Source organism: Notolepis coatsorum (assembly GCF_963971535.1).
Source record: "Notolepis coatsorum genome assembly, chromosome: 20".
Lineage (NCBI taxonomy): Eukaryota > Metazoa > Chordata > Actinopteri > Aulopiformes > Paralepididae > Notolepis > Notolepis coatsorum.
The window spans coordinates 5,471,090-5,483,414 of record NC_140184.1 but is presented as its reverse complement, the minus strand read 5'-3'; the positions used below and the strand labels follow the sequence as shown (position 1 = coordinate 5,483,414).

Sequence of the window (12,325 nt, the reverse complement as noted above, 5' to 3'; positions counted from 1 at the left end):
GTTGTCATTTTTCGGCCTATTTATGAATAGTTTTCAAATAAACGCTAGATTATCTATAGTATATGTGTACTTATGCACGCTATAGAAGCGGGCTGAAAAATCGATTATCTTATTTTCTGATCGCACACAGACACATGCTGATGGATGAAAATAGCTCTGATTATCCCAAGACTGGTAAAATAGATTCCTTACCTCAGATCAGATGTTCTCCAAAAAGATTATTCAAATTCCTGATCGCCATTCCAAATATCGATCGCGTTTATTGATCCAACCCTGGGTACTGGAAACACACATTCTCCGCTGTTCTGGTGGTGGGCAATGACTTTGATCGTCTCCGGTTACTTGTCTGACAAGTAAAATGTGGAAGCAGGACTTTATTTTCTCCATGTGTTTCATTCAATCCAATCCAAAGGGGTGCAGTACCATCCGGAGAGATGATAGGGGGCGGTATTTTCCCTGTTCGAGTTCAGACAGATCCCCACTGGTAACATGAGGCTAGATTGATGAAAAATGAATGGAAATCGATAATAAAAAAAATACCGATTTAAAAACGAGATCTCTCGTCGGCTGGCACTCAACGGTTGGCATGAACTAACGAGAAATCTCGTCGCTGGCACTCCAAGTGTTAAGAACTAGCCTGTCACTAGAACGGGTCACATAGGTTCTACAATTCCGATATACCTAGTTACCTTACCGCTGAACTTATAGGGGTGACAGTGGCTCAGGAGGTAGAGCGGTCGTCTGGTGATCGGAATCGATAATTATCGATAACTGAGTGAAATCGATAAGTGGCATCACTTTTTTATTTTTTATACTATACTAACGGAACGTAGGCCAAATGCGTCCACATTTTTATAGGATTCTATCACATTTTCATAACAAGAGCACCCTGCGCCGTTTTCATTGAGGTTTCTTACAAATTAACGATGCTCTATGTTGTCTTTTATATGCTGATTATCATTAGAATCTTAAATTGTACCATATGTCCCCCTTTAGACAACATATGTAACGCTACCAGCGCACTTTTGTTAAGATAATTAGTTGGCCATTCTCGGTCGCTATACCGAGGTCGCAGTATCGTTTAACGCTGTTCAGATCACGTCGGAGAATATAGACACATCCCAGTGACCTGCGACCTGTGCTAACGCTCTTGGGAAATGCAGTGTTGTAGTTCTCAACATTTTCAGCCTTTAAGTTTAAACCAATGCTGCCATCTACTGACCACCAAAAATGTTGTCTAATCGTCACCTTGAGAGCTACTTCCGTATACAGCGACGCCCCAAACCCATTCTAGAGATTCCCACTTTTTGCTGGGAGTGGGGCGTGGCCGTATTTGGTCCCAGACAATAAGAGTGGCCGTGATTGGTCACCGTGACGTTAGGTCTTGTGGCATGTTTTAGTTAAAACATCCCCATTTCATGTAAATTCAGTTGAATTGCAACTCTGCACTGTGCATGCATTCAATATGCAGTGCACTCCTCCATCTCATCCAGAGACCACGACTATAAAATGAGAAGGATAATTTTGAATGGGGAAATCTGTAACACTAAAGATGGCGGCAACGACAAAGAATTGCTGCAAAATAAACATACATTTGTTGTAAAAAAAAGAAAAAAGAAAAAAAAATACTAATATAATTATCGAAATTGTTTTCCCGATTTATCGATTCTTCCAAATGGCATATGGTCTCTCAGCCTTAATTGAGATGTGTGTGTGCGGTCTGCAACAGACACTTGAAAACCCCTCACGCCAGTGATGCCTGCCTTGTGCCCATTGCCTGTAGAGGCTGGGAGTTGGCAGCCTCTCTATGGACCACGTGGCTGCAGCCCGTTGAACGGTGTGCCTGTTGATGGCTCCACTTTGGGCCAGTGCTGCCGCCGCTGCTGCTCCTCTCGTGAGTCCACTCCTTCCATCCGGTCTGACGTGGTAGATAGAGAGTAGAGTCATCACCAGCAGCAGGGCCTTGGCTCACTGACCTGATTCTCCCACGGACGACTGCATCTCCAAATATGGAGGGAGAAGAGTGAGCGTGAAGCCAGGTAGGCAGCGATGATGACGAGGCCATTCAGAGGCTGCTCAGTGACCCTGTATTCTTTCTGTGGCCTCGCCTTCCAGCTTTTGAAACTTGTAGTTTCACTCGGTACAGTAGGCACCTCTTTTTTTATTTTTTTTTATGATCGTTTCCCACCAAATTTTAAAAGGTGTGATGTGATGTTTTCGACTGTGTGTAAAGTGACTTGCCACCAACAACCTTGTTTTGTGTGTTTGGACGGGAGAGAACTCTTCAGGCCTGGTGTGGCAGGGCTTGAGGAAGAGGCATGCTGGGCTTCTAAATACGGCACTCTGAATGCACTGTTGATTAAAGGACCACACCAGTCTAACTTTGACTTCTCGACAAACCCGTTTTGTGTGCATAGGTGTATGAAACTTTTGTTTTTGATTGATCTTAATCCTACCTTTCACACTGCCATTGATATTTGAAAAGGGTTTAAAATATGCAACATGAAAGTCACTAGGCATAGGTAATTTACCCTTGTGAAAATGACTTATTATAAATAATGTATTTATTTGAGCTAATGTTACTGTATTACTCTACTACAAGCGATTCAAATCCATGCAGTGACCACAAGCACCCGGGAGTTAATAACAAGCGCACAGACTAACTGCAGAAGTTTGACGTTCAGGGATTCTAGTGGAGTGTTGGTGAAAGTAAAATTACCTAGTGGTTTTCAGAGGGATGTGTTATATATGCCGAGCAACTTTCAAAACAACTTTCAAGTCTCATGGAGTATCTTACACCCCACCAATGGCATTGTGAATGGCGTTTAGTAAGGTCAATCAAATCAAATGTATTTGTAAGGCCCGACGACACACGTTAATGTCCCCATGGGCCGAACACGTCTTCTTAAACAAGTCAAGAAGAAACAGCACAATAAATCAAGAACAAAACAAAAACACCATGAAATCCAAAATACAATGTAAAGTAAATAAATGAATGCAACACTCCCAGACAAACCCCACGCGAAGGTAAGGAAAAACTCACTAAAAACCTAGCAATAGGAAAAAAGCACCACAGGCAATGTGGAGGGGAGAAACCTTAGAAGGGCCGTTCAAGGGGGGATCTCCCTTCTTAGATGTCGGTGATAGTAGTGTTGCTATAAAACAGGCGAAACAGTTGGTAAGCATGTACATATACGTGTAATGAAACACAAATAAGTACATATAAGCAATAGCAACTGGGGTACATAACAAGAACATTTTGAAAGATTGAAATCCATTTGAGGTATTTGAGTAATCTGTTATCAGCTAAAACACACACCATATACATTTATGAATGAACACAACATTTGCTAAAGACGGGCAATCTCCAGTAATGGTAAGACGTCAAAATTTTTACTGGTATGGTCCTGGTGTGGATGAACTGAGCTGGGGTCAGTGGATATGGTCCAGTATAAAGAGCCCGTATGGACGACCTCCTCTGTCAGTGGATATGGTCCAGTATAAAGAGCCCGTATGGATGAACTGAGCTGAGGTCAGTGGATATGGTCCAGTATAAAGAGCCCGTATGGATGAACTGAGCTGAGGTCAGTGGATATGGTCCAGTATAAAGAGCCCGTATGGATGAACTGAGCTGAGGTCAGTGTGGATATGGTCCAGTATAAAGCAGTGGACATGGTCCAGTATAAAGGAAGTAGATGAGCTGCTCTGAGCTGGGGTCAGTGGACATGGTCCAGTATAAAGGGTTACCACGGTTACCAGCAGGCAGCTCCTGAAAAGCTGTGGATAAACGATAACCGTCTTGTGACAAGTCACAAAACCATCATAAACACTGTCACTTTACCATGTCTCCCTTTCTCTTGTGACTCTAGCTAAAGATGTAATGGCATTTCTAAATATCCTGGCAGGGCAATGAAATGTCTGTAGAATGGCATTGCTGCTTGTTCTCCTGCCAAATGACAGAGGAAGGGGGGGGGGCGTCTAGTCAGACCGATGGTTGGTCCTTCCGAGGCTTCAAGGTTTTAATCCACCTCTCTCTCCCTCTTCCCTGCCATTCTCTTTGACATTGGTTGCCTAGAGATCCACAGTGGGATGCACGGACACTAGGTCTGTCAAATTGAACACGATGATCATAATGTGCTAATGCAACATTAGTTTTAACGGCACTCATGTTCTGTTATGATGTCCCTTTGCCTGACCCATAGTTTAGGAATCATCACCTAGTATCGTCCCCAATGCCCCCCTTGGCCCTACTAGTGATTTTTTTTGATCCACTTTTTCTCCCATTTTCTATATTTTCTCCCATCCCAATTTTCGTATCATCCAATTCAACCCTCCTCCCCTGTCACGAACGCTGTTTCTTGCCTCCCACAAGCCGGCTGCAATGTGGACTAAGTCATACATAGCACAAGTCCCCTCCGGTACTTGAGGTAACAGCAGTCGCATCTTTTCACCTGCGCAGCTCGATCTCTCAGTGGCGAGGAGTAACGCGTGGGAGGCTCACGCTGCCCCCGACACTTCCTGATTCTACTGCGCAGGCGCACCAACCGACCTGTAGGAGTCGCTGTCCACAACGCCTGATCCCCACCCATCAGTTTCCCACCCCCTAATACGGCCAATGTGTATTAGTATGAACGACCAGCCAAACTGAAAGCAATGTGGAGCGCTGGGCTCGAACAGGCGAGCCCAGCGTCTCCGCATTCGTGGCGAGTGCCTTGCCCACTACGCCACGTAGCCGCCCTCTTCTGTCAATCTTCTATCCGTTCATTGACGGGTCTATTTATTTTTCGTGGTCATTACGTACTTTTTCTCTTGTACTTTTTCTAATAATTTCAGCACCACACAGCAGCTTGTTGAAAGTGGACAGCTCTCCTAGCCCTACACACAGACACAGAGAGGGAGGGAGAGAGAGGGGGGGGAGATGGAGAGAAATGGGCTACAGAGAGAGAGAGAGAGTGACTCACACAAGCACACACTTCAGATGGAAGAACACTAGTGTGACGAGAAGGGAGAGAGACACGAGGAAGAGGTGGGGAGATACAGAGTAGAGTTGGACACTACTACATTGTGTCAGTACTACAGGGCTGTACGCTAAGCTTTTTCACTAGGGGCACAGTTAATTTCGCTCCCTGAGTGTACAGCCCTGTACTAGAGCTGTGAATCTTCACTGGCCTCACGATTCGATCTCGATGCAGTTCAATAATATATTACATCCTCAATTTTATAATCTATATTACTGCACATGGCTACTTTTTCATCAATTAATACAAGCAGTCAGATAAATTAACTTTTATTTAGAAAGTTCTTAAATCAGAATGTCAAAATAAATGTCTTTACTAGTGTTGCATGATACACAGATACTAGAAAGGTATCTCGATGCCCAGCTGTTAAAAACGGTTCAATACTCCATTTTATTAGTATTAATTAATACTTTTAGAATAGCCTGTGATACTGTATTTTCTATGAGTTGAGTGGATGCATGACTGGAGCACTAGCTTTGCGTAGTGGGCGTGTCAACAGTGTCAGCTGAACACAGACCAAGGCATAGGAATATTCACACAGATATCGCCGAATGTCTTATTTCATAATACAACGTTTCTGAATGGACGTTTTGGATTAAACCAAGTTGTATGCAGTGCACTAACAGTCTTACCCAGCGGAACACAAGTTAATTAACGTTACACAGAGAGAGAGAGAGAGAGAGAGAACGGAGGAGAGGAGAGAGATGCATGCTTAGCTTGCTAACGTTAAGATAGCAGAAGCTTTCTTCAATGGAGGAGGAGGCAGGGGGGGGGGGGTGTAAGGGGTTCAATGGAGGGGGTGGTGGAATGATAAAAGTATTTTCAAACACTGCTCCCATTAAGACGACGTGGCTGTCTGCATGACTGGCTGGACTTGACAGAAAGCAGGTCTTCTGATGCTTCATACAGCTCTTTGTAGGGCTGTATGATATTAATATCACTGTATGTTATCTTACAGCTTGTAGGGCTGTATGATATTAATATCACTGTATGTTATCTTACAGCTTGTAGGGCCATATGATATTATCACTGTATGTTATCTTACAGCTTGTAGGGCCGTATGATATTATCACTGTATGTTATCTTACAGCTTGTAGGGCCGTATGATATTATTATCACTGTATGTTATCTTACAGCTTGTAGGGCAGTATGATATTATTATCACTGTATGTTATCTTATAGCTTGTAGGGCCGTATGATATTATTATCACTGTATGTTATCTTACAGCTTGTAGGGCAGTATGATATTATTATCACTGTATGTTATCTTATAGCTTGTAGGGCCGTATGATATTATTATCACTGTATGTTATCTTACAGCTTGTAGGGCAGTATGATATTATTATCACTGTATGTTATCTTATAGCTTGTAGGGTCGTATGATATTATTATCACTGTATGTTATCTTACAGCTTGTAGGGCAGTATGATATTATTATGTTTATTATTAAAAACGAAGGTTCGAACGTCTGTTCGAAAAACCCTGACGAAGTTCGAAGCCCAAAAACGGGGACAGCCCTACCGGGCAGTATGATATTATCACTGTATGTTATCATACAGCTCTGTGTAGGGCCGGGCAGTATGATATTATCATGTTATCATATTCACCTCAGTAGCGATTAACGTGTGATTGGTTTTTATACTTTCAGTTGTGTAAAGTGTAACTACACTCATTTGCTGTCATTCTGCCGCCCTAGTGGTGTAGTGGTTAACACTGTCACCTCACAGCAAGAAGGTCCAGGGTTCGATTCCCGCTTGGGGACCAGGTTTCCATGATGCCAGGTACCCAGGTGGGGTATCTCCCAGGCCTTTCTGTGTGGAGTTTGCATGTTCTCCCCGTGCTCGCAAGGGTTTCCCCCCCGATAAGATAAACCCAATGGAAAAACATGCACAACAACAGATCGCTAACGCTGTGGCGTTCTTGACGAAGACGGACAGGAGCACTTGGATTGGTCCCCTGGCGCGGCTCACGTTGACGCCTGTCTGCTCCCGGCTACCCTTGGGGGGGAAGGATGACGGGATGGGTTAATCGCAGAGACGAATCGCATCTGCGATCCTAAAGAGACAATGCATGCGTGTGTGTTCCGGTGTGTGTGCTAAACTAACCACTGTGTGTGTACCACTAAAACATTGAGTGTCGTTGCATGCCGAATAAAGACCTCTGCAACAGGTCCTGCATTATTAAAATATAGTGGTTGATATTTTCACCACGCTGCTGTGGGCTCTGCCCCGCCCCAATCTGTGATGTCAGAGAGTACCTCTTTTCCCCCCCTAGACAGATTGTGATATTACCTCCAAAGAGGCACTCTGACATCACAGATTGGGCAGAGCAGTACAGCGAAGTGAAACTCTTCATCACTAGGGCACCAAAATGACCAATGCATCTTTATAAGAGCACAAAATAGAACGGCTTATGCACTGGAGGAATGCATTTTAGTATGTGTGGGTGGAAATATGGAGCTTGTCTCCTCCCTCTGTCCCATCTCCCCAGAGAGGAGGTGTCTTTATCCCCTCTCTTCCCCCAAATACAGGTCCCCCCCTCTCCTGACTATAAAGGAGCTCTCTCTCTCTTTTTTTCCTCTCACTTCCGGGTCTCATAGCTGGTCACTCAGGGTGAGGGCCATCCAGCCATTCTCTCTACTATTTAGTATGTATATTGATCTCTCTGAGTTAATAAATCATATTACCCGGTCCATTATTAATGTTCTCAACATAGGTTAGTCGGTCAATTTAGTCTTAGTCGAGTAGTCGCTCTTAATCTTTCCTGTTATTTCCCATGCTGAAGTGAGTTATTTCCTGAGAAATGACAAGCACCTACAGGTTTTAAGAGCTCATTCTAAATGATTGACAAATACATTTGGCGATTAAATCAACTAATCAATCAGTAGTCAACTAAGAATTTCTTTATGCAATGACTCTATGCATCACTAACCCACCCATCTACATTCATTGCACACACATCCACATGCCCACACTCACTTTAAACAAACACTCACCTTTAACATTCACGTTAGACACTTTAAACACTTTTTAACACTACACCACATTTTATCTATTTATTACAAAAAGATTTGCACTACATCCATATAGTCTTGGGCGGTATGACTTTTTTCATACCGTTATACCTTGATTGCCTAATACTGCGGTGCACGGTATATGACGGTATGACTTTCATTCATCAACCCAACCCAACCCAACCCAACCCGAGTTACCAAGTAAACAAATCATCGTCAGCTCTCAGAATGGTAGTCCCGCACCGGTAGAAGCCTGCACCGTTTTAGCGTTAGCATCTAGCCATGGCAGACTATTTGATTCCTTAAGGGCTAGAAATTGCCTGGGTTTTGGTATGCTCCCGAAATGCTCCCGTTGTTTGGTTACTTCTATGTGCAGTGAAAACTACTCGAATGCTTTATAACCTAGTCATTGATTTAGTTCAGGGTAATCTAAGATTAGCCGCAGAGCTAACGCTACTTAACGTGAGCTAACGCTAGTTATTCAAGCTCAGTAGCTCACAGAGAGAGATAAACAGCTGACAGCGGATAGTACAGGACGGTAAAAATACAATAAAAAGGCGGTGGGGGCTGTTGTGTAAACATTGTACTCATTAGTTCACATATAATAAGAGACGGATTATTTGCTTGCTCCACCAGTGCACCACTCGACAACAACACACACCAACTCTCGTCACAACGCTTTACGGTATTTTCACAGCACTGTCGCAACATTACCGTAAAACGTGAACACTGTTGTGACCCACTCGCTCCACTAGAGCGGTCTCGCCCTCTGCTGGCGCATGTGTGCACTACACTCAGTGTGTGCACTACACTCAAAACTCTGTTTCGCTGTTATAGAAACTGAAGCGCATCTGTGATTTTGACGGTGACGGACGGTATCGAATCAATACCGTCGGTATCTCTAAATACCCCTGTATACCTTAATACCGTCATACCGCCCAAGCCTACATCCATACCTCATTTTAAATAAGTTAGCATTTTGTACCTCATTGTTTGCATTTTGTACTTTTAGGTTGTACTTTAGTTTGTATATTGTATATTTTGTGTTTGGACTTTATTCTTTTAACTTTTTTTTACTGTATGAAGCACATGCTCAGGGGGCTCATACAGAACCAAGCATTTTTCATATGATATTCCATACCAAACATGGCCATACCCTGTGTGGCCATCTTGGACAATTAGACACACTATTATTTTGAGCCATCGTTCACTTTTTTAATGCTGTGAGAGACGTCAAGCGTATAGGTTTTCCATATCATCAAAAAACGCGGTTTTGTTTGATTGTTTTCACATATAGCAGCTACATGATCAAATTGCCGACTCTCATCAAGTCTCTACTCGGAGTTAGCAATGGCCTCCAGCCAGGCCTCATAGTACGTGAAAAGAAATGTTCCGTCGTGCTAAAGAGTGCATTTTGACCGTGATGTTAATGCGTTTCTCTCTCTCTCTCTCTCTCTCCCGTGCAGGTATGGCCTCACAAGTCTTGGTCTACCCACCACACATTTATCAAACCCAGACAAGTGCCTTTTGCAGCGTGAAGAAACTGAAAGTGGAGCCCAGCAGCTGTGTGTACCATGAGAGGGCCCACCCGAGGACTTATCTGAACAGGACCCTCGGCATCCAACACACGACCAAACAACCCTCGGCGGCGGCGGGCGTGAGAGTGCACGGCGGACAGGAGTACCCGGTGCAGACGGTGGTGGTGGTGGTGGTGGTGCGTGGCGTACAGCGAGAGCAGCCCGGCAGAGGAGGAGGAGGAGGAGGAGCGCTCCGGCAGCGCCAGGACGCGGGGGGCATCCCCTCGCGGGTCAAGGAGGCGCGGCAGGCGGACAGAGGGAGGGGGGGCAGCAGTGGAGCGACAAGGGCAGGAGGAGGGGGAAGGGGAGGAGGAGGAGGAGGAGGAGGAGGGGAGGCAGTGGAGGAGAGCGGCGAGGAAGAGGACGACTGTGGAGGTTTGTACTCGGACGACGGCCCCCAGCGATGCGGGCTGAAACGTAAGAGCGAGGAGCTAGATAATCGAGGGAGCGCCATGCAGATAGTGGAGGAACTTTCCATGTTGCCCGCCATGATGCAAACGACGAATGTGGGGAACCCGGCCGTGCCCGGCCCCGCGGCTGTGGGGGCCCCCTCCAAACAAGGGGCCGGAGGAGGAGGAGGGGCGGCGGGAGGAGGAGGAGGGGACGGCGACTACCAGCTGGTGCAGCACGAGGTCCTGTGCTCCATGAAGAACACCTACGAGGTGCTGGACTTCCTGGGCCGCGGCACGTTCGGCCAGGTGGTGAAGTGCTGGAAGCGCGGCACGGGCGAGGTGGTGGCGGTGAAGATCCTGAAGAACCACCCGTCGTACGCGCGGCAGGGCCAGATCGAGGTGGGCATCCTGGCGCGGCTGAGCGGGGAGAACGCCGACGAGCACAACCTGGTGCGGGCCTTCGAGTGCTTCCAGCACCGCAGCCACACCTGCCTGGTGTTCGAGATGCTGGAGCAGAACCTCTACGACTTCCTGAAGCAGAACAAGTTCAGCCCGCTGCCCCTGAAGGTGATCCGGCCCGTGCTGCAGCAGGTGGCCACGGCGCTGAGGAAGCTGAGGTCCATGGGGCTGATCCACGCCGACCTGAAGCCCGAGAACATCATGCTGGTGGATCCCGTGAGGCAGCCGTACAAGGTGAAGGTGATCGACTTCGGGTCGGCCAGCCACGTGTCCAAGGCGGTGTGCTCCACCTACCTGCAGTCCCGGTACTACAGGTGAGCGGTCTGCGGGAAACGGGGACAAACTGTTTAATTTTTTCCCCACAGGTATTCAAACACACCGGTGTTGAGTGCAGCTAGAGACGTCTTTATTATTTGTCATGCAGATTAACACACAGGCATGCGAGATGAGCGACCCACACGAACACACACGCATGCACTGAGTCGCCGATGAAATGTCTCTCTGCACTTATCCCATCGTCCCACCCCCCCCCCCCCCCCCCCAACATGGGTTATGGCGTGGGGCCGCGCCCCGGGGACCAATCCAAGTGCTCCTGTCCGTCTTCGTCAGGGTAGCGTCTAGGGCTGTCTTAAATACTTTGAAGCTTCGAAGCTTTGTTTGATGGGCATGGGATTCGAATATGAAAATAAAATTCGATCATTAAAAAAATATATATATGAATATATATATTTATTTTTTTACTTTTTGCAAAATCAACTCTGCCTCTCTTTGTTAATTACAACAAGCAATGCTGTTTGTTATTTATGATGAGGTCGGACTCGGCACTGACAGAGTTGTGTTCATTGTGCTGCTTTTATAAAGCCTCAAATGACTGTACAAGTCCCACAACATAAAAAAAAATAATAATAATAATAATATTTTTTTTAATTTTTTTTTCTCGAAGCTTCGAATTAAAATCAAATCTCGGCCCGAAGCTTCGAATTCCAAAAAAAATATTCGAAGGTCAGCCCTAGTAGCGACAGCGTTAGCGATATGTTCTGCATGTTTTTCCATTGAGCTTATCTTATTTGGAGAGGCGAGCACGAGGGGGGGGGGGGGGGGGGGGGGAGGGGGAGGAGGAGGAGGAGGAGGAGGAGGAGGAGGAGGAGGAGGAGAACATGCAAATCCACACAGAAAGGCCCGGGAGATACCCAACACCTGGTTACCTGGCAACCTGGTCCCCAAGTGGGAATCGAACCCAGGACCTTAGCTGTGAGGCGACGGTGTTAACCCCTACACCACCGTGCCTAATCTCCTAGTCTAATCCTAATCCTAGTATTTTCCTCTCGTTCAGACCCGTGAGTGGAAGTCAGGTTAACCCTTTCACTACCACACTACAGAAGGTTAACCCCGTCACTACCACACTACAGATGGTTTGTGGTAGTGAAAGGGTTAACCCTTTGTCGTGTGGTAGTGAAATGGTTAACCTTCCATATAGAAGCAGTGAAAGGGTTAACCGTTTGGTAGCGAAAGGGTAAAAAAAAAAAAGGTCTCCCTCGAGGCGAGGCAGAGAAATGTCTCTCGTGCTGCACAACATCCTGCCCACGCAGGAGCCACATACCACAACCTCAGAGAAAATGTGACCCCCCCCGTGTTACTGGCAGGGGGGGGGGGGGCTGCTGCTCGCATCCCCTCTGCCTGGGAAAGGAAACCGCCTTTTGGAAACAGACTTTGACACAATAACTTTGACCAAAAAAAAATCAATAACTGTCAGTATGAGTTTGCAAACGCCTGTAGCATTGTTTGGCCGTCGGGGGGGGGGGGGGGGGGCAGGGGGGGGGGGGGGGGGCAGGTCTGACCTCAGCAGAAGTCTGAGTTTGTAAAGAT

At 46.2% G+C, this 12,325-nt stretch overlaps 1 protein-coding gene across 1 annotated transcript in view; it reads left to right on the top strand.

Annotated features, from left to right (window-relative positions):
- LOC311247413 (homeodomain-interacting protein kinase 3-like) overlaps positions 1–12,325 on the top strand; it is a 140,191-nt gene that overhangs the window by 15,357 nt on the left and 112,509 nt on the right. Inside the window, 1 exon segment of the mRNA XM_084337810.1 lies at positions 9,498–10,773. Coding sequence (XP_084193936.1) covers positions 9,498–10,773 — 1,276 coding nt within the window.